Below are 21,861 nucleotides of genomic sequence, written 5' to 3' on the forward strand. Positions count from 1 at the left end.
CACCCCAGGGGAGAGTGGGACACCCTCGGGCCTCGAAGAGCGCGGCAGGAGCACCATCATGCCCACCAAACCCACCCCCGGCTGCGAGCTGGGTGAGTACCGACCCCCCCGGAGGCTGGCACCGCCCCCAGCCCAGAACACCGGGATTTGGGGGATTCGGACAGTTTCCCACCCCCGGGCTGCCTGTGGGGTCGGCCACACCCGGCTTCAGGTGGGCAATGATGGGTTATTCCCACCTCTGATGCCCGCGCTGTGGGGTCAAGGCTGAGGGTGAATCAGGGAGTTTCCCATCTCCTGGATTTCTCATTTCCCAGGATTTGGTCACTTAGCAGCACCCTTAGCAATGCCCAGCCGGCAGGAGCCGTGTCCCATTCCCAGTTAAATCCATGGGGTTGTTCCTCGGGAAGGGAGTGGTTGAAAAGGAATTATTCCAGGTTTCCAAAGGAATGCACAGAGAAGGAAGAACTCCGGCGGGAGCAGCGTTTCCCTCTGGAAAAATAAACAGCAAATGAAAGAAAAGCCCGGTCAGGCCGTTCTCCCCCAAAACACGGGGTTTTCTGAGAGAGAGGGAGCAATCCCATCTGGGAGAGATGGGAGCAGTCAAAGGGAAACAGCACCGGAGGGCGCCAAAAGTCTGGGAACTGGGAGGAAAAAAAAGAGGGATTTTGGTACCAAAAGCGCTGCTGGAGGTGGGATGGGGGGAGGGGGCAAGGGGGGTCCCAGAGGGGCTCTTGGGCTCCAAAGGGATCCACGATTTGGGGTGGAAGGAGCGGCTGTTGGGAGAAGCTCGGAGTGGGAGCAGGAGGTGCTGCAGCTGCTGTGCCCCCCCATCACCACCGCGGGGTCCCGGGACTCTCCCGGGGCTCAACATCCCCCACTGGCTTCAACCCAGAACGGGGGTTCTACCCCCGATCCCCGTACTGGGACTGCACTGGGGTCCTGGGACCCTCCTGGAGCCTCAGGGGGCTCAGCCCTCTCCCAGCGGGGCACAGCGGGCCCCCAGACCCCAGGACCGCGGGGGTGTCAAGGCCCCCCTGTCCCCCCATACTGGGACGGCACCGGGGTCCTGTCACCTCCAAGGTGACCCCCCCGCACGGGGGCCCAGCCCAGGTGCCATCCCCGGTCCCTCTCCCGGTGCTCCCTCCCGGTCCCTCCCCCGGTCCCTCCCCGGTCCCGCCCCGTGACGCGCTCGGCGCGCCGGGACGCGGCTCCGGCCGGGCCGGGGATGAGGAGGCGGCGGGGCCGGGGGCGGCCGGGGCCGGTGAGCGATGGGGGCAATGGTGGGGGGGACTCCCGAGGGTGGTCCCACCCCGTTGGAGCGGGGTCGGTTCCCCTTGGAGCGGGGGGATCTCGCCTTGGGGGCGGGTCCCGCGTGTTCTGGGGGAGGGGAGTCCTGCCCGGGGGGTTCTGCTGGGTGGGCTGCGGGACCCCGGGGTGGTTACAAGGGGGGCCTTGGAGCTGTTGTGCCCCACACACACCCCAGCGCTCAGGGCCTCCCGCGGCCCCCCGGGCACTGCCCCCCTCCATCGCGGGGCTCGGGGACCCCCGATGACCTTGGGGTGTCCCGGGGGTCCCTGCGGGCAGCGCGGGGGCGGCGGCACCGAGTCTCGTCCTCTGGGCTCCTCTTTGGGGTTTGGGGGGGCCCTGGGGCCCCCCAGGCTCTTCCCTCGCCCCTCCGAGGTGCGGGGGGTGCAGGGACCCTGCAGCGGGTCTGGGGTGCGATGGGAGCACAGCCACGGAGCCCCGGGAGCAGCGGGATCGCAGCCGTGGAACCCTGGGATCTCTGGGATCCCCGGGGTCACAGCCATGGAACCCTGGGATTACCCATGGAGCCCCGGGACTCGTGGGATCTCAGTCATAGAGCCCCGGGATCGCAGCCGTGGAACCCTGGGATCTCTGGGATCCCCGGGGTCGCAGCCGTGGAACCCTGGGGTCTCTGGGATCACCAGCATTGCAACCATGGAGCGTCCTCGGGCTCAGCAGCCCCACGGAGCTCATCCTGCCCGGGCTGAGGTTCCCGGACACGTGTCCTTGTCCCTGCACATCCCCCATTCGGGGTGCCCGCTCCCAGCTCCGGAGCCTCCCGGCGTGTCCCGGTGCGGACGGTGAGTCCGGCCGGTGCTCCCGGGGCAGTTCGGGGAATGTCGCCGTGTCCGGGCAGGGCTCTGCTCTCCAGGGACAGTTCGGGGAATGTCGCCGTGTCCGGACAGGGCTCTGCTCTCCCGGGGCAGTTCAGGGGCTGGTGAGATGGGCTCTGCGTCTCGCCGGGGCAGGCTCTCCCGGGTGGAATGTCGCCGTGTCCGGACAGGGCTCTGCTCTCCCGGCTCCCCGCCCCGGCCAAGGTCCACGCGTGGCTGTGGGTGAAGCTGCGCTCGGAAGGGGGTCCGGCCCCCCCAGCGCTGGGAGGGGGTTCGGCCACGGGAGCCCTGGGACGAGCTCCCGAGGCGTGGGAGAGCGGGACGGTGCAGCCGGTGGTGGAATAACGGCCCCGCGTCGTTGTGGGTTGGACACAGGTGGTTTATTACAGGTGGTGAAAGTTCTCGCAGTCTCAGGTGAGCGTCAGCTGCACGTCCCACGCTCGGCTCCCAAATCCAGGAGCTGGGGCGGGCTGGGAGGAAGCTGCTCCTCCCTGCCAAGGGTTGTTTCCGTAGAAAGAACCAGGTCATGCCCCAGATTTCCTGGAGAGGACACCCAGGTGAGCAGGGCAGGGCTCAGCCCCTGGTGCCTTCCTGCACCCGGGCATATCCCGGCTCCGGAATGCGGGATGGGGTGAGGGATGGGCAGGGAACAAGCTGGTCTGACCTGTTCAGGTGTGGGCAGGTGACCTGTCCTGGTGCTGGAGGAGCAGAGGTCGCTGCTGGCTTTGTCCTCTCAGGCCGTGGGCAGGAGTGGGGCAGAGGGAGGGGGCAGGAACCCCACAGGGATGGACCCTGTGCTGCTCCCCAAGGGGGACCCCGCCAGGTCCGTGCAGAGGGAAAGGTTTTCCAGGTCCCAGCCCTGGTGGTGCCAGTGCCAGGGGACACCTAGAAGGTGGTCAGGGGGGTGGAATCGGGGAATCGAGGTTGACAAAGCTCTCTGAGATCATCCAGTCCAACCATTACCCAGCACCATCACCACCCAGTTCACCAGTTACCTCTGCTGGGATGGGGGGCTGTCCATGCCAGTCTGGGGGGCTCCCAGTGGGACATCACCTGGAAGGGCTGTACTGAGGGGTCAGTGTGTCCAGGTGAGGGGCGTCACCGCCCCACAGGGTTTCTGTGTGTGGAGCAAAACGAGGTGTTGGCCCCAAAACTGCTGCAGAAGGATCCGTGAGGATCCTGCCTGCCCTGCAGGAACCAGCCCCGGCTCAAAGCCCCACATCAAAGGCACGACCTCAATGGCAGGAACTGCTCCCAGCACGGGGCCAGGCTGCTCCTGTGCCCCCAGGGCAGGAGCAGGAGCAGGATGAGCCCGTGGCTGTGGGAAGGACCCGTTGGACAGTGGGTTTGGAGGGAGGGGCGGGTGGAACAAGGGCCCCGTTGTTCCCTGCTCCTTGTTTGCTCTGTGGGTGGAGAAGGCCTGGACAGCAGCACCACGTTGGAGGGTTTGTGGAGTGACCTCGTGATGTTCTTCTGCTCAGGGCTTGTGGTATTCCAGGGAATATTCCCCCGGGAATGCCCTGGGCCTGTTGGGTGTCACAGCACTGGGGTCCCAGTGGGGGTTTGAGCACCAGGAGGCAGAGCCTGGCGAGCCCATGCCTGGGAAAGGGCACAGGAGTGCCCAGGTGGGCGAGGAGGCCACAGGCACCCGGCTTGTGGCAGCCACAGCATGGCCACCAGGACCAGGACAGTGCCATCCCCCTTACTGGGCACTGCTGGGGCCAAACCCCCAATCCTGGCATCAGCTTTGGGTTCCCAGTGCAGGACACTGAGGGGCTGGAGCTGGGAACGGAGCTGGGGAAGGGGCTGGAGCACCAGGAGTGGCTGAGGGGACTGGGGGGGCTCAGAAAAGGAGGCTCAGGGGGGACCTTGTCCCCTCCACCCCTGCCGGACAGGAGGGGGCAGCCAGGTGGGGGTCCCTGGGGTCGCCCTCCCACAGGAGGCTCTGTAGGCACCCATGGGACACGTTCCCTGTGCTGGGGGTGGGTCCATCTCCCAGCCCAGCAGCTGCTGGGACAGATAAGGAGCCCCCTCCCAACCCTGGGCCGGTGTGGGGGCAGATACTGAGGTGGGTCCGTAACGAACGTTCCCTCAGGGTTGTCCTGATGGGGCTCCCTGCCAGGGTAGGGCTGCTCCTGGGTCACAGTCTGGGGAAAAGGACTCCCTGCCAGGGTAAGGCTGCTCCTGGGTCACAGTTTTTGGGGAAAAGGGGGCTTATTGCTGAACTTCAGGGCTTTGTTTTAGTGGGACCTGTGGGGTTTGGCGCTTGACAAAGAGGGGAAGTGGTGGGGTCGGAGCTGGGAGATGGTCCCGGTTCAGGGGGAAACTGCTGGGGCTGTGGCTGGGAGGGGGCAGGAGGTCATGGAATATCCCAGTTGGAAGGGATCTACAGGGATCAAATCCAGCTCCTAGAGGTGTTTCCTCCCGTTTCTCCCCACGGCCTGGGGCGGTTTGGGGTGATCAGAGCCTGGAAGGGGCAGGGGGTGTCCAAGGGGATTTTTGGGGTGTCCTGTGCAGGGCCAGAAGGTGACCTCGGTGATCTTTTTGGGAATATTCCAATATTCCATAACTCCACATGCTTGTGCAAACACTCAGGGTTAAAGTGGGGGAATAACACAACTCCCCCCTGTGCCTGAGTGGGATTTTGGGGGTGCAGGGGGTCAGTCCCCACATTCCCCTGGAGTCATCACTCCAGACCTGGAGTGGGTCTGGATGGAAACCCAACAACAGCAGTGTCTCCCCACCTCTCAGGCGACTTTGGCATCTTTTGGGTGAATTCAGCACCTGGCTCAGTCACAACCCACCTTTGGGGCTGGTTGGGAAACTGGGAATTCATCTTTAAAACCCTAACATTGGTTCAAATCACTTAAAACCGAATCCCTGGCTGATGATCTTCTTTTGCATTCTCACTGAATCAGTATTCCTTTGTTTTATGGAAATCTCCCATTCAAATCCAGTGGGATTTGAGGAGTGATTAAGTGCTTTACAGACCAAACTGAGGGACTTTGGCTCGTCCTTGGGGGCTTGAGGGGGTTGAACCTCCAGAGCTCATCCCCAGCTCCCACTTGCTGCATCCCCATCCCGGTTTCTGATTCCCTCTTGCTCCATTCCCGGTCCCATCCCAGTTTCTGGTTCCCTCCTGCTCCAGTCCCAGCCCCAGCCCAGATTCTGGCTCAGTCCTGCGTGGGTTGGATTTAAAGCCAGATCATGATGAAGGAGTTAAACCTGCCCTTAACCCACTTCCCGATGCCTGGGAGAGCTGAGGGGATGCTGGCAGGGTTTGAGGGGTGGTGGGGATGTTCTGGGAGGGTTTGGAGGGTGCTGTGGGTGCCATAAGCACCAGGAAGGGGGGGGATGGGATGTGGTTTCCACAGTGAGGAAATTCCACCCTTGTTTCCTGGACTGGAGTTTTGCAACCAGCTCCAGCTGCTTGTGGACACTCCTGCCACGTGTGTGCCTCTCAGGCCTTTTGGTGGGGGAAATGAGGGACTTTCCCAGCTCAAATTACCCCTCCCATCCCTGCCAGGACCCTCAGAGCTGGAAAAGGGCCCAGGAAGCGAGTCCATCCCTGCCAGGTTTCTCAGAGCTGGAAAAGGGTCCAGGAAGTGGATCTGTCCCTGCCAGAGCTGTTGGCTGCCCCCACTCTCCTGCCAGCTCTGGCTCTCCTTCCTGACAGGATTTTTCCCTTCTCCTTTGCAGCCAATGTGTCCAGTATAAAGCAGTCCCTGGAGCAGGGGAAAGGCTCCTCCATGGGGAACCCGGACATGGAGAGGAAGGCGTCCTACGGTGAGGCTGGAGCGGGCACGGGGCAGGGGGGCTGCCCCCTCATCCTCATCCCTGTCCTTAATTCCAGGCCCATCTGGGCTGCTGGGATGAGCCCTGGGCTGCTGGGATGAGCCCTGGGCTGCTGGGATGAGCTCTGGGATACCAGGATGAGCCCTGGGATAGCGGGATGAGTCCTGGGGTGCCAGGATGAGTCCTGAGGTGCCAGGATAAGCCCCAGGGTGCTGAGATGAGTCCTGGGGGCCAGGATGAGCTCTGGGCTCCAGGATAAGGTCTGGGCTCCAGGATGAGTCCTGGGGTGCCAGGATGAACTCTGGGATACCAGGATGAGCCCAAGGTGCCAGGCTGAGCCCCAGGATGCCAGGATAAGTCCCGGGATGCCAGGATGAGCCCCGGGCTGCTGAAATGGGTCCTGGGGACCAGGATGAGCCAGAATGAGCTCTGGGCTCCAGGATGACTCCCAGGGTGCCAGGATGAGTCTCAGGAGGTGCCAGGATGAGCTCTGGGCTCCAGGATGAGTCCCGAGGTGCCCTGGGTGCTGAGATGAGTCCTGGGTGCCAGAGAAGCCCTGGGGTGCTGGGATGGGTGCCAGGATGAGCCCCAGGGTGCTGGGGTGATCCCAGCAGGAGGTTCACAGCTCCCCCGGGGTCTCAGCCTGGCTGAACCAGCCCAACCAGCCCGGCCTGGGCAGGGATTGCTGGCAGGAATGTGCTGGGCAGGGATCCCTGCGCACCTGGGCAGCTCCAGAGCCGTCTGTAAATGAGGGCCGGGCAGGTTTCTGGGAGGCCCCGGCAGAAGGAGGAGCTCGGGGTGATGTAAGAGGAGAGTTGGGCAAAAGAGCTGCCCTGTCCGAGCCCAGAGCGCTGGGAAATGTCCCGTGGGGAGAGCGGGAGACAGAGCGGGACTGGGAGCGAGGGCAGGACCGGGAGTGAGTACGGGATCGGGATTGGGATCAGGAGTATGGGATTGGGATTGGGATCAGGAGTATGGGATTGGGATTGGGATCGGGAGTATGGGATTGGGATTGGGATTGGGATCGGGAGTATGGGATTGGGATCAGGAGTGAGTATGGGATTGGGATCGGGGTGAGTATGGGATTGGGATCAGGAGTGAGTATGGGATTGGGACTGGGATCGGGAGTGAGTATGGGATTGGGATCGGGGTGAGTATGGGATTGGGATCAGGAGTGAGTATGGGATTGGGATCGGGAGTGAGTATGGGATTGAGATTGGGATCGGGAATATGGGATTGGGAATGGGAGTGAGTATGGGATTGGGACTGAGTGCTGGATTGGGATCAGGAGTGAGTATGGGATTGGGAGTGAGTACAGGATTGGGATTGGGATTGGAGTGAGTGCAGGATTTGGATTGGGATTGGGAGTGAGTATGAGATTGGGATTGGGGTTGGGAGTAAATATGGGATTGGGAATGGGAGTGAGTATGGGATTGGGATCAGGAGTGAGTGCTGGATTGGCAGTGAGTGCTGGATTGGGAGTAAGTATGGGATTGGGATCAGGAATGAGTGCAGGCTCAGGATCAGGACTTTGGCTGGAGGTGGCAGGGGGCTGGGGTTGGAATGTGGGAATGTGTGTGTCCATTGCTAGACATTCCCCTCACTCCTTACCTTTTGAAACTCCTGGAATTCTCTAAGGGGAGGCTCTCCCTGGGGGGAAAGTTGTGTGAGGTCTCCCAGCTGTCCCTCACTTCCAGACGTTGTGTGTCCCTGAGATCCAGCCAGGACAGTCTGGGATGGTGGTGCAGGAGCAGCCCCAGGTTTCCCTGGAATCTGGGTCATCCAGCCTGGTTAATCATTACAGGGGCACTGGCACTGCCCTCACTCCACATTGTGTCCTGAGATGGGGCTTTTAAAATTAGCTGGAATGAAGAAATCCCTGGCTCCAGCCTGGGATGGGTGGGAGAGGGCCCCACAGGCTCTGGGGGGTGCAGCAGTGGGGGGTATTTTGATTTAATTATCTCTTTATCACCTAATTAGCATTGGCTGGCTCGTTCTGCTCTGCCCGTGGGGCTTGCCAGCCCCTGCCAGAATTTCTTGCCTTTCCAGGGATTCTCACCCTTCCCATTCCCTCTCTCCCTGCAGAGGATGTCTCCGGGGAGCCCAGGGGACTGGGGGGGGTGGTCAGCACCATCTCCAGCAGCAGGAGCCCCCTGCAGCCCCCCGAGGACACCGAGGACGAGCCCTTCACCACCTACTTCGACAGCAAGATCCCAATCCCCGAGGATGAGACGGTGAGGGGGAAAATCCCCATGGGAAGATCTGCCTCAGGCACCTGAGTCATTCCCATGGGCACCACTTCCCCTTCCAGCCCGGGCTGGGAAGGCTGGTCTGGAGATGGGGGGATGCAAGAGGAGGGGATGGATTTGTCCTGGACTGGGAAGGGGGACCTGGAGATGGAGACTGGGGAGAGAAAGAGCGAGGGGTCTCCTGGATTGGGGAGGGTGGTGGAGATTTGGGAGGGAAGGGGGGGGAGGTGTCTCCTGTGGTCTGCAGAGGGGTGAGGGCCCTGTTAATGATTCATCCCCTGGGATTTGGCTCCTGCTTGGAGCAGGGAAAGGCCTTGTCATACCCCAGGGAGGGACCTGGGCTCTGTGTTCCCTTATCAGGGAGCGGGAGCCTTGGCTGGCCTTGTGACTGTCCCCTTGTCCCAGCCCAGGGCCGTGGGTGCCTCTTGGCCTTGGCTGGAGCCCCCACTTTTGGCTGCTGGGGAGGGAGGATCCCACTGCCCCCTGAGATTCCTTGAGCGTGGCCTTGGCTGTCCTGGAGTCTGAGCCCAAACTCCTCAGATTGGGACCAGACATCCTAAAGCAGGGGTTGGGATGGGATTAAGGAATAGGCAGGAATTTAGGATGGGATTAAGGAACAGGCAGGATTTCAGGATGGGATTAAGGAATAGGCAGGATTTTAGGAGGGGATTAAGGATCAGGCTGACAGGATTATTGAGCAGGCAGAATTTGGGATGGGGTTAAGGCTCAGGCTGATCAGTGTAGGATGAGATTAAGCATCAGGCTGATAGGATTTAGCATCAGACAGGAGTTCAGGACAGGGTTAAGGCTCAGGCTGATCAGTTTAGGAGGGGGTTAAGGCTCAGGCTGACCAGTTGAGGACAGGGTTAAGGCTCAGGCTGATCAGTTTAGGAGGGTTTTAAGGCTCAGGCTGACCAGTTTAGGATGGGGTTAAGGCTCAGGCTGACCAGTTTAGGATGGGGTTAAGGCTCAGGCTGACCAGTTTAGGATGGAGTTAAGGCTCAGGCTGACTCTCCAGCTGCTCTCTGCAGTGTCAGTGAGGGCCCTGCCCGTGTCCCTCTTTCCCCACAGCATTCCTGCTTCAGCTTCCGCAAGCTGTGGGCGTTCACGGGCCCCGGGTTCCTGATGAGCATCGCGTACCTGGACCCCGGCAACATCGAGTCTGACCTGCAGTCCGGGGCCGTCGCCGGCTTCAAGGTCAGTGGATTCCCCCATCCCACCTGGAGTCTGGGGCTGCTGGCACTGGGAACACCCTGGGGGGGGAGGCTCTGGGATCCTGCCTTTGCGTCCCTTTGGATCCATCCCATCCCATCCCATCCCATCCCATCTCATCCCATCCCATCCCATCCCATCCCACACAGCTCCTGGTGTGTAATTGCCCTAAAAATGTCAATGAGTGGGGATTCTTGACGCGGAACTGGGGGTGTGGGGTGGGCCTTGTGGGTGGCTCTGTGTGTGTCCCCACCCTCCTGTGCCTTGGTGTGGCCGTGTCCCCCCGGCCCTGACGCTCCCCTGTCCCGCAGCTGCTGTGGGTGCTGCTGCTGGCCACGCTCATCGGGCTGCTGCTGCAGCGCCTGGCGGCGCGGCTGGGCGTGGTCACCGGGCTGCACCTGGCTGAGGTCTGCAACCGCCAGTACCACAAGGTGGGTGACACCCCCTGGGGGGCCAAGGGTGCTGGAACGGTCCTGGGGGGCTCAGTCAGTGGGTGACACCCCTTGGGGGCCAAGGGGTGCTGGGACGGTCCTGGGGGTGGGGGCATGGGGGAGTCAGATGGTGGGTGACACCCTCCCCTGGGTCCTCAGGGGTGCCAAGGGGTGCTGGGACAGGCATGGGGGGATCAGTCAGTGGGTGACACCCGCACGGGGGCCAACAGGGTGCCAGGGGGTGCTGGGATGGTCCTGGGGAGGTGGGGGGCTCAGTTGGTGGGTGACACCCCCTTGGGGGCCAATGGGGCACCAAGGGGTGCTGGGATAGTCCTGGGGGGAGGTGGGGGGTGTGGTGGGATCAGTCAATGGGTGACATACTCCCTATGGTCCTCAGTGGTGCCAAGGGGTGCTGGGACAGACATGGGGGGCTCAGACAGTGGATGACACTCTCCCCCAGGTCCTCAAGGGTGCCAAGGAGTGCTGGGATGGTCCTAGGGTACTGGGGGGCATGGGGGGGCTCAGACAGTGGGTGACATCCTCCCCCAGGTTCTCAGGGGTGCCAAGGGGTGCTGGAACAGTCCTGGGGGGGTGGGGGGCATGGGGCACTCATACAGTGGGTGACACTCTCCCCCAGGTTCTCAGGGGTGCCAAGGGGTGCTGGGAAAGTCCTGGGGGGCTCAGTCAGTGGGTGACACCCTCCCCTGGGTCCTCAGGAGGTGCTGGGGGGCTGGAGGAGATGGGGGGGAGGTCAAAAGGTGGGTGAACCCCCCGCCCCGTGTCCTTGGTGGTGCTGGGAGGGCTCGTTGAGGGCCTGAGCTGTTCCTGGGGCAGGGGGAGCGTGTTTTGGGTCCCTCAGTGCTGTCCCACCTTGGGATGCACAAGGAGGAGGGGGAGGGATGTTGGCATTTGCCAGTCGGGAATAAAATCCGGGATTTCATCTGCCTCCTGGGGCAGGAATACTGAAATAATCCCAAGGAAACAGCCCTTTAGGTCAAAACCACTCCCTGGCTGTTCCATCCTCTGCTTGGGAATTCCTCAAGCTTGTGCAAGGAAGGTCTGATGATGATGATGAGCAAGGCTGGCCTGGGCAGGGACTGTGAGGACACTGGGGATGTCCCAGCCCTGGGCACTGGGAAGGGCTGTGGGGACACTGGGAATGTCCCAGCCCTGGGCACTGGGAAGGGCTGTGGGGACACTGGGGATATCTGGTCTCTGTGCCCTTGGGTGTTCCTCATCCCACCTGGAACATCTCCCAGGGCTCCTTCCCAGTGTGTCCCACACAGGGAGATGCCACGTCTGGCTCTGGCAGTGGGAATGTCGAGGGCAGGAATTGGGGTGGCACAATGACCCGGATCCTCCACAGGAGCTGGGATTGCAGCCCCAGGGCAGCTGTAGGGACGATCCTGAACAGCCAGGGCAGGGAGAGGATCCCATTCCCACACATGGGGTCACCACAGCCCCGTGGGAGGGGACGTTTTCCCCCGTTTCTCACAGCACTGGGTGTTTCTTTCCCCCCAGTTCCCTCGGATCATCCTGTGGCTGATGGTGGAACTCGCCATCATCGGCTCCGACATGCAGGAGGTCATCGGCTCGGCCATCGCCATCAACCTGCTCTCCGTGGGCAAGTGAGTTGGGGGTTGTGTGGGAAACGAGGAGAAAGGGGAACCAAAAGCCCCATCAGCCCATAAATCCCCTGGCTCAGCTCTGAGGACGTGAATCACCCCCACCAGCCGAGGCCTCATGCTGACTCAGCCCCCGGGGCTGCATTTCCACCGTGGGGCCCGCGGGCTCTGGGGTGGTTTTAGCTCTGCCTGGTGCACAGCTGGGGTGCAGCTTCCTGCCAAGCTCCACATCCCATGGAGGATTCCTGGGGAGGCGTCCTCTGAGCTGGGAGGGTGGGAAAGGGAACTGGAACAGGGGGTTTCCCTCAGGATTCACAGGGTCACCTCCCTGCACGTCCCAACCCCTGCTCAGGCTGGGAAGAACCCCTGGACAGGCAGATCCACCCAAAAAAAGCCCTACCCCTGCTCAGGCTGGGAAGAACCCCTGGACAGGCAGATCCACCCCAAAAAAGCCCTAAAGGAAGGGTGTTTGGGGCTCTGGGTGGGCTCTGACCCCGCTGTCGCCCGCAGGATCCCGCTCTGGGGCGGGGTGCTCATCACCATCGCCGACACCTTCGTCTTCCTCTTCCTCGACAAATACGGTAATTTCCCCCTCAGAATTCTGGGAATTGAGTCTGGGATTGAGGGTTTCTCGGGTTGGTGACCGGGGGCCTTTTCCTCCTGGCAGGCCTGCGGAAGCTGGAGGCGTTTTTCGGGTTCCTGATCACCATCATGGCCCTGACCTTCGGATACGAGGTACCTCCTGCCTGCAGGGGACACCGAGGGGCTGGAGCGTGTCCAGGGCTGGGAACGGAGCTGGGAAAGGGCTGGAGAATTGAGGGGGCTCAGCCTGGACAGGAGGAGGCTCAGGGGGACCTTCTCACTGCCCAACACCCCCTGACAGGAGGGTCGGGCTCTGCTCCCAGGAAGCGGCCCCAAGGGCAGGGTTAGGCTGGATTTTGGGGGAAATCCCTTCTGGAAAGGGCTGTCCCCTGTCCGTGGGGGGATTTAACAGCTGTGTGGATGTGGCACTTGGGGGACACGGTCAGTGGTGGCCTTGGCAGTGCTGGTGCCAGCGCTGGACCCGAAGATCCCAGAGGCTTTTTCAACCCTAACGATTCCATGATTCAATCCTATGATCCCAAAATCGGCACCAGACACGGCTGATGGACACTTAAAAGCCCCGTTTCGGGCAGATTTGAGTCAGCGTCGTGGTTCCACTGTTTCACCAAAACAGCCACATGGAGCAGCCAGTGTGTCACAACCCCAAACCCCCCCCTTTTGCTGTCCCCAGTACATCACGGTGAAGCCCAACCAGCAGAACGTGCTGCAGGGGCTGTTCATCCCCTACTGCAAGGACTGTGGGACGCCCCAGCTGGAGCAGGCCGTGGGCATCGTGGGCGCTGTCATCATGCCCCACAACATGTACCTGCACTCTGCCCTGGTCAAGGTGAGCCCCTGGGGTGTGGGGAGGGCCCCACTTTGGGGGTGGGGGGACACACAGAAAAGCCCCTCAGAGGAGCGCTGTGGGGTGTGGGACCCGAGGGGCACGATCTGTGTCCCAGCGTCGCTTTCATCGCTCCAATCAGCCCTGATTCCAAGGATAACCAGTGAATTCCCACGCCCTCCCCCTGCCCCCCCAGTCCAGGCAGGTGGATCGCTCGAACAAGCGGCAGGTGCGGGAGGCCAACAAGTATTTCTTCATCGAGTCGTGCATCGCGCTCTTCGTGTCCTTCATCATCAACATCTTCGTCGTCACCGTCTTCGCCGAGGCCTTTTTCAACAAGACCAACGCTGACGTGGTGAGTGGGACCAGGGGACCCAGGCAGGGCCTGTTCCCTGTGCTGGGCACAGCTCAGGCCCAGCCCTCAATCCCGGGGTCAGGTTTTTGGCCCCCTGAAAGACCTCAAGGGGCTGGAGCGTGTCCAGAGCCAGGAACGGAGCTGGGAAGGGGCTGGAGCAGCAGGAGGGGCTGAGGGAGCTGGGGGGGCTCAGCCTGGAGAAAAGGAGGCTCAGGGGGGACCTTCTGGCTCTGCAGTTCCCTGACAGGAGGGGGGAGCCAGGGGGGGGTCAGACTCTTGCTCCCAGGTGACAGGACGAGAGGAAAAGGCTGCTGGGGGGTGTTTAGGTTGGATTTTAGGGAAAATTCCTTCATGGAACAGGCTGCTCAGGACAGGTGGAGTCCCCATCCCTGAGGGCATTTAACAACTCTGTGGATGTGGAGCTTGGGGCATGGTCAGTGGTGGCCTCGGCAGTGCTGGGGTCACCTCTGGACCCAGTGATCCCAAAAGCTTCTCCAGCCCAGCCCATTCCCTGATTCCTGCCCTTCTGTGCCCTTGCAGAGCCAGGTCTGTGCCAACTCCAGCATCCCCCAGTCCTCGCTCTTCCCCAACAACAACGAGACACTGGAGGTGGACATATACAAGGGGGTGAGTGAGTGTCCCCAGGGGCAATGGCTTGGGGACGTCCTGGTGGCCTTGTCTGGTGTCCCTGGGCTGGCACAGCCACATCTGGTGGCCCTGTCTGGTGGCAGCTTCTGCTTCTGGGTAAAGTGGAAGCGTTGGGGACTGGGACCAGTAAAGGGTCTGAAAACAGAGTCGGGAGGGAAGAGATCCTGGGGGTCCCTGAGCCCAGCCCTCACTCAGCTGACGGAGCTGCCCCCCCATCCTGTTCCAGGGCGTTGTTTTGGGCTGTTACTTCGGCCCTGCCGCTCTCTACATCTGGGCCATCGGGATCCTGGCGGCCGGGCAGAGCTCCACCATGACGGGCACCTACTCGGGCCAGTTTGTAATGGAGGTAACGACCCCCTGCCCCTCAGCCCTGCCCCTCAGCCTGTGCCCTTCACCCCCTGCCCCTCAGCCCCTGCTCCTCACCCCTTGCTCCTCACCCCCTGCCCTTCACCCCCTGCCCCTCAGTCCCTGCTCCTCACCCCCTGCCCCTCAGCCCCTGCCCCTCACCCCCTGCCCCTCAGCCCTGCCCCTCAGCCTGTGCTCTTCACCCCCTGCCCTTCACCCCCTCACCCCCTGCCCCTCAGCCCCTGCCCTTCACCCCCTGCCCCCACCCCTCCCCCTGCCCCTCAGCCCTGCCCTTCACCCCCTGCCCTTCACCCCCTGCCCCTCAGCCCTGGTCCTCACCCTCTGCCCCTCACCCCTTCCCTCACCCCCTCCCCTCACCCTCTGCCCCTCACCCCTTGCTCCTCAGCCCTTCTCCTCAGCCCCTGCTCCTCACCCCCTGCCCCTCAGCCCCTGCCCTCTCCTCGCCTTGTGCCCCTTGCTCTGCATTTTGTGCTCCTCACTCTGCACTCCTCACTGCTCACTCCTCACTCTTCCCTGCGTGCTCCACACTCCCTGCTCTGTGTCCCGTCCTCCTCACTCGTCGCTGCTCTGTCCTCCTGCTCACTCCTCCCCCCACACTCCTCCCTCCCTCCTCACCCTCCCTCGTTGCCATCTCACCCCCTCACCCACCCTGTGCCCCCCAGGGGTTCCTGGCTCTGTGCTGCTCCTGAATCCCCCCCTCCTCACTGCTCAGCCCCTCCTCTCCCTCTCTCTGCCCCCCAGGGGTTCCTGAACCTGCGCTGGTCCCGCTTTGCGCGGGTGCTGCTCACGCGCTCCATCGCCATCACCCCCACGCTCTTCGTGGCCATCTTCCAGGACGTGGAGCACCTGACGGGCATGAACGACTTCCTCAACGTGCTCATGAGCCTGCAGGTGAGCAGGGCCAGCCCAGCCCAGCCCCAGGGCCAGCCCTGCAGCCCCCAGGGGCTCCAGGCCAGCTTGGATGGGGCTCAGGGGTGGGGATGAGCACCCAAACCGTTCCAGGGCTCCCTGACAATCAGGGCAATTCCCACTCTTCACTCTTCCCTGTTCTCCTGCCTGTTCCAGCTCCCCTTTGCACTGATCCCAGTGCTCACCTTCACCAGCCTGCCCAGCGTGATGCACGACTTTGCCAACGGCCTGTGAGTACCACGGGAGCCCCCTGGTCACACCTGGCCCTGGCCTGGGGCACCTCCTCACCTGGGACACCTCCTGGCCTGGGACACCCCCTGGCCTGGGGCATCTCCTCACCTGGGTCACCTCCTGGCCTGGGTTATCCCCCCACGGTGCTCACCCCACTGTCTCACCTCGCCCCCAGGTTCTGGAAGGTGGCCGGGGGCCTCCTGATCCTGCTCATCTGCTGCATCAACATGTACTTCGTGGTGGCCTACGTGAGGGACCTGCACAACCTGGGGCTGTACGTGGGGGCCGCCGTGCTCAGCGTGGTCTACCTGTCCTTCGTGGCCTACCTGGTGAGTTGGGCTCCCCCTGGGCCCCCTCCCAGCTGGGAGAGGACTTTGGGATCTCACATGGCCCTTCTGTCCCTGCCTGTGTGTCAGGGAGGGGGAAAAGCGTGGAGTGACCACGGCGTGGGTTGGGCCGGGAGGGACCTGAAGGGTTATCTCGTCCCACCCCCTGCTGTGCACGGGGACACCTCCCAGCCCCGCCCAGCCTGGCCCTGAGCACTTCCAGGGATGGGAGACCCTCTGGGAAATCGATGCCAGTGCCTCCCCCACCCTCGCAGGGGGGAATTCCATCCCCAAATCCTCCTCTGGACTTGCTCCAACAGCTCCACGTCCCCCCTGTGTTGGTGCCCCAGAGCTGGGGGCAGCTCTGCAGGTGGGGTCTCACCTGAGGAGGCAGAAGGGCAGGACCACCCCCCCCACTGTGGGTCCCCCCTCTGGGCTGTCACCTGTCCCTCAGCTCCGTGTCACCTGCATGTGACCCCCTGTGTGTCCCCAGGGAGGCTGTTCCCGAATACTGGTCCCAGTTTAGACCCTGAGGGACCCCACTCACCCCCTGGATTTCTGATCCAGGGAGGGATCCCCCAATGGATCCCTCTGTGGGGTCGCTGGTGGAGCTTCACCCCCACCCCAGCTGAGCTTTGGGGTCCCCAGTGCAGAACACCGAGGGGCTGGAGTGTGTCCAGGGCTGGGAATGGAGCTGGGAAAGGGCTGGAGAACTGAGGGAGCTGGGGGGGCTCAGCCTGGAGAGGAGGAGGCTCAGGGGGGACCTTCTCACTGCCCAACACCCCCTGACAGGAGGGTCGGGCTCTGCTCCCAGGAAACGGCCCCAAGGGCAGGGGTTAGACTGGATTTTGGGGGAAATCCCTTCTGAAAAGGGCTGTCCAGCCCTGGCACAGCTGCCCAGGGCAGGGAGAGGTCCGTGTCCCTGGGGGGATTTAATAGCTGTGTGCATGTGGCACTTGGGGGACACGGTCAGTGGTGGCCTTGGCAGTGCTGGTGCCAGCGCTGGACCCAACGATCCCAGAGGCTTTTCCACCCCAACCCATGCCTTGATTCCACAATTCCCTGACACTCTGCCCCTGTCCCCCTCCTCTGTGCCCTCCCTGAGTGTCCCCTCGTGTCCCCGCAGACCTGGCTGTGCCTCATCGCCCTGGGCGCCTCCTTCCTGGCCTGCGGGAACACGGTAAGCGTCACCCGGACCCTGCACCTGGAGCCGCCGCCCCCCCAGACCCCCAAATAACGGGGGAAGGGGGTCCCGGACCCCGCCGGAGCCGCCAGAGCCGCAATCCCGGGGCAGGACGCGCGGGAGGAGCCGGAGCCCTGCCGGAATCCTGCTGCTGTTCCTTTGCTGAGCCCCCAAATCCCCCCCGGGGTTGAGGGGGGGCACGTGGGGAGTAGCCTGAGCCCTCCTGTCCTCACTATCCTTTAAATTCCCCCCCAAAATTCCTCATCCTGGGGCGTTGGAGCCCCCGGAGCACCAACACTGACTCCCGGGAGCGCCGCTCCGGGATAATCCAGGCGGATAAGCTACAGAAAAACCCCAAATCCCCCCTTTCGGGTGGCATTTGGGGACCGGGGTGACACTACAGCCAGATCTACCTCTGCCACCCTGGCCTGGCCGAATTTGGTCCTTTTTCACTGGAAAACACTTCCCATTCCCGGTGGGGACCCCCCCGAGGATGGGAAACCTCAGCATTGGTATCGTCACTACTGGTTTTTCCTGGCCCCACACGTGGGATTTTGGGGTCAGCAAAGGAAACGAGTTCGTGGTTATTTATGGTTTTATGACTTTTATTCCCCGTGACCCGTGGAAACACTCGTGGAGTTCTCAAAAATCCCTGGATTACGGCTCAAAATCAGCTCCAGGAGCCTTTTCCAGGGGTTTCCTTGCTGCTCCCGCTTTTCCCGGATTTAAATTCCTCCATCTCACTTCCTGCTGGTGTTTAATGAGTTTTGGGGTTTTTGGGAGGAGCTTTGCTGGGAATGCGACCCAAAGGGCACCAGAACAGATTGGGATGGAGGGAATGGGGCACCTCTCAGACCTCCAGCTCTAGGGGGGGGTTGGAGTCTCATCCTGCCTGGGGGGGTGGCTTTGGATCTCTGGATCATGGAAATTGGGGGTAATTAGGGGAACTCCCTTCTCTGTGCACCTGGAGGCATGGCAGAGGCACAGCTCCATGGGTTTAGATCCCAAAATGCTTTATGGATCTGCAGGATGGAGAAGGGGTGGGGATGAGGGGCTCACCTCCCATGTGGGTGTCACAGCTCCCAACCTGCCTGGCCCTGGATTATTTGGGATCCTTGGATCAGGGCTGGCCAGTGCCAGGGGCTCCATCCCTCACTCTAATGAGGCTTCCTTGTAATTCCATCAGCCTTGCCCTGTGCCCCCTGTCCCAGGCAGGGAATTCTCTCTGAAATAAAGTCCCCAACCCTCGGGAATGCTGCCCTGATGCCATTTTGGGATCCAGGGATTTCTTCCCTCCCGTGAGCAAACCTGGCTGGCTCCCAGGATCGGGGCAGCCCCTTCCTGCTTGGAGCTTCCAGAGGGTTTTATCCATCGCCGCCCAAGGCCTGGGGTTATTCCCTGGGGCCCAGGACATGCTCCAGGGGCACGGGTGACAACACCCAGAGCCCAGCAGGAAAACACTTGAATTAGGGACAGGATTGTATCCGCTTTTCCCACCCCTCCTCAAACCAGCTGAGCCTTGTGGCTCCCCTTGACGGGAGCAAGGATTAGGACATGATGGATTCCCAGTTTTCAGGTCATTATCCCAGAATTCCAGCAGGATTTAACCCTGTAGTGTAACACTATAGTGTTTTACACCCATTCCCACAACCCAACAGCCACGATCCCTGGGAATTCAGGGGTGGGAGGGGACGGGTTGGACTCGGGCTCCAGAATCCTGCTGTACCCACCCCCTGGCGTTCGTGGATCGGGAATGTTGGTTTGGGAGGGGTCAGCTCTCGGGGCTGAAGCACTGACTGCGTGGCAGAGCCTCTGGATCGGGCCCCTGTCCGTGGGCTCCGCTCCTCGCTGCGCTAATTTGGGGACTGTCCCCAGTTGTGTGAACCCCCCCTTCGCCATTAAAACACTGGAGACTTTTCCAACTCGGCTTCCTGGGTCGTTTTTTGGGGTGTGCTCCGAGCGCCGGCCGTTCCTGGCTGTGGTGGAGCCCCCCGAGCTGCGTCAGCAGGACGAGCTCCCGGGGTGGGGGGGCACGTCCCGTCCCGTCCCGTCCCGCGGGATTCGCTCCCGGGGTCACGCTGTGACCGTGTCATCCCCGGGAGAGCGGAGGGTCCGGCCTTCCCGCTGGAATTCCTTCAGTGGATCCAGGACACGGCACGTTCCTCCTGCCCTGCTCGGCCCGACCCCTCCCTGCGCCGAAAAACCGAACTCCCAATTTTTTTCCCTGCTTTCCTCCCCCTCTCCCCCCGCCCGGCCCGGGCTCGGCGCCGTTTAACACCGGGATCATCCCGGCTCATCCCGAGGATTCGGAGCGTCCTCCCGTGATTAACCCGCCTATGCTGTCGGTGCTAATTAAGGCTCATCCACGCTCCGATTTAATTGAGCTGGAGCAGCAGTTAATTGAGGCTGCGGGGGGGGGAGGGATCGACTCGGAGCTGTGGGTGGGGCCGGGACCCGCCCCAATTAACACCGGGATTCGCTTCCAATTAACACCTAGATTCGCTTCCAATTAACACCAGGACCCGCCCTCAATTAACACCGCGATCCGTTCCCAATTAACACCGGGACCCGCCCTCAATTAACACCGTGATCCGTTCCCAATTAGCAGTGGTCCCATCGGCGCTGGGTCAGAGCACTAATTAACGGTGCAGATGGTAACTGGAGCCGTGACCGGCACCGCCACCTCGGTGCCCACCCGGGCTTTGCTAAGCTGGGCTCAGCTCGGGCTCCACTGAACTGAGATCCGCTCCGGCTTCGTTTAACCCCGCGCAGCTCAACTCATTAAATCGGGCTCAATTTGTTAAACCCGGCTTAATTCAGGCTTTGTTAAACCCGTCTCGACTTGGTCCAGACTCAGTGTAGGCGTCGTTAAATTTGGCTCGATTTGGGCTTCATTAAACCCGTCTGACCTCGGGCTTCCTCAACCTGTCCCGGCTCGAGCTTCATTAAACCGGGCTCATTAACTGCCCTCGGCTCTAACTGTCCCCTTCCCCCCCCCAGGGCCGCCTGGGCTTCGCCGCCCGCCCCGAGCTCTTCCTGCTGGGACACGTGGACTCCGACACCTCCGTCACCAGGTGATCCCGGCGCCGGGATCGGATCGGACCCCCCGGGACCCCTCTGTCACCCAGCGCGGCGGGACAGACCTCCCCCCGGCCCCCCCTGGGCCGCGGGACCCCCGTCCCCCAGCGCGGCACAGCCCCGGGACGCGGCAGGAGTGGAGCCGGAATTCCCGGGAGAACGGCGGGATCGGGATCGGGAGGAGCCGGCGGGGCTTGGGGAGACCCCGGCCCAGCCCCCCAGTCCAGGGGGCGTTTCCCCCATTTTTCCGCCCCAAAACAGCTGATCCGGGAAAGGTCCGTTGATATTTCCCGGATTCCCATCCCTGTCTCCCCACGGGGTTGGTGCGACGTTGAGCCTTGGGAGATTTCCCTAACTGGGGATATTCCAGGCTGTTTCAGGAATTCTCATTAAAAGCCAGGTTTGCCGCCGAGCTCTGGCCTTGGGCCAGGGCTGGCACAGGGGACTGAGCTGTTTCCCGGCATTCCCAGGATTTTTGGGTGCTCCTGGAGCCCCAAATGAACCCTCAGAAGGGGTTCGAGAGCAGCAACTCTCAGAGAACGCGATGGAGCAGTTGGTTGGAATTTCCAGTTGGAAAGGGAACTGTTTCCTTTTCTCTTCAAGTTTCACTCCGGTTTAGAAATAAAAATTATACTGCCAGTCTGTTTTCCCGAGGAATTCCATCAAATCCCGGTTTTCCCGCGCCCACATCGCACCAGTGGCACCTGCAGGCAGGTCCGAGGCGGTGCCGGACCCGGCCGGGATTCTCCGGGAAGGTGGAGTTTTTTGGTGGAGACCCAAAGCCGTCCCACTGGGGGAGGTGACACTGGGGACGTCCCCGTGTCCCTGCCGGGGGATCCGGGGGTCGCTGCTCGCCCCATTCCCGCTGGGCTCCCCTCGGGAACGCGCGGGGGCAACAGGGAAAGAGGGATGGGGGGGGTTGGGGGGTGGTCTGGGACACCCACGGGAAGGGGACGCTGCCCCCCGGCCCCATCGGGCCAGACCGTGCCCAGTCCAATCCCAGTCCGCTCCCAGTTTGCCAGCAGGACGCTCCCAGTCCGCTCCCTGCGCCGGCCGGAAAATTCCCGCTTTTCCCCGTTTTTCCCTGGAATCGCCCCGGGACGAGTCCCGCTCCTTAACCGAGGAAGGATGAAACCCCCCCCGGGATGCGGCTGCGAACCACGAGGGATCCCGGGGGGACGATCCCCTTGGGAAACCGGGAATTGCGAGATGCGGATCCAACCTCCAGGAAGCAGCTCCGGGAAGATCCGGCTCTGACGTGATTCCGGTGGTAAAGCGGCTCGCGAGGGGATCCCGATGGATTTGGGATCCCCTCGGGCACCCCCGGAGCGTCCCGGGCCCGGCAGCAACACCCCCTTCCCGCGGGATTCGGGATCCTCCTTCCCCGCGTTGTCCTTAAAAAGAAAAATCCCTAATTCTTCTTTTCACCCCCCGGATTTTCCTTAAAACAAACACACTTTCCTTTGTGGAAATTTGGGGGAAAACAGGAGAAATCTGGCTGGAAGAGGAGGGAATTGGGGTGAAATGGGTGGGATTTCTTTGGAGACAAATAGGAATTTGGGGGAAAACAAAAGGAATTTGTGTGAAACGGGAGGAGTTTGAGGCGAAGGAGGTGGAATTTGGGGTGAAACAGGTGGAACTGGGATGAAAAAGAAGGAATTCGGAGGGGAAACTGGGGAATTTGGAGGGAAATAGAAATTGGGGGTTAAAACAGGAATTATAATTATATATTTGGTTAAGATAATAATATATGCAATAAATATTATATGTCTACATATTATATATAATATATGTGTACATTGTATATAATTATTACATTATATATTATGTAATTATATATTATATAATAACCTATAAGAAATTATATATATTAACTATTACATTCTATT

General features: G+C 61.6%; 1 protein-coding gene across 2 annotated transcripts; it reads left to right on the plus strand.

The window, feature by feature from the left end:
- The first annotated feature begins 1,168 nt into the window (after nucleotides 1-1,168).
- On the plus strand, nucleotides 1,169-20,771 carry SLC11A2 (solute carrier family 11 member 2). Of its 2 annotated transcripts, XM_050334795.1 has the most exons (17): nucleotides 1,169-1,261; nucleotides 5,838-5,924; nucleotides 8,019-8,167; nucleotides 9,254-9,379; nucleotides 9,706-9,825; nucleotides 11,347-11,453; nucleotides 11,961-12,031; nucleotides 12,118-12,185; nucleotides 12,724-12,879; nucleotides 13,073-13,231; nucleotides 13,772-13,858; nucleotides 14,106-14,225; nucleotides 14,987-15,136; nucleotides 15,311-15,384; nucleotides 15,561-15,714; nucleotides 16,838-16,891; nucleotides 19,895-20,771. In XM_050334795.1, exons 2-17 carry the CDS (start codon nucleotides 5,888-5,890, stop codon nucleotides 19,970-19,972), a joined length of 1,710 nt encoding a protein of 569 aa, XP_050190752.1. In that variant the 5' UTR covers nucleotides 1,169-1,261; nucleotides 5,838-5,887; the 3' UTR covers nucleotides 19,973-20,771. The 2 variants fall into 2 exon arrangements, with proteins under 2 accessions (XP_050190752.1, XP_050190753.1); XM_050334796.1 differs by lacking the exon at nucleotides 19,895-20,771 and having other exon boundaries at nucleotides 16,838-18,816.
- Nucleotides 20,772-21,861: the final 1,090 nt, after the last annotated feature.

Source organism: Myiozetetes cayanensis, unplaced genomic scaffold (genome assembly GCF_022539395.1).
Source record: "Myiozetetes cayanensis isolate MyiCay16 unplaced genomic scaffold, myiCay2020 scf59, whole genome shotgun sequence".
NCBI classification, from domain to species: Eukaryota; Metazoa; Chordata; class Aves; order Passeriformes; family Tyrannidae; genus Myiozetetes; species Myiozetetes cayanensis.

Coding starts and splice junctions, on each gene's coding strand:
- SLC11A2 (XM_050334795.1), top strand. CDS start 5,888: ATGGGGAACCCGGACATGGAGAGGAAGGCGTCCTACG. Junction 9,380..9,705: donor GGGCCGTCGCCGGCTTCAAG/GTCAGTGGATTC, acceptor CCTGTCCCGCAG/CTGCTGTGGGTGCTGCTGCT. Junction 12,032..12,117: donor CCTCTTCCTCGACAAATACG/GTAATTTCCCCC, acceptor TCCTCCTGGCAG/GCCTGCGGAAGCTGGAGGCG.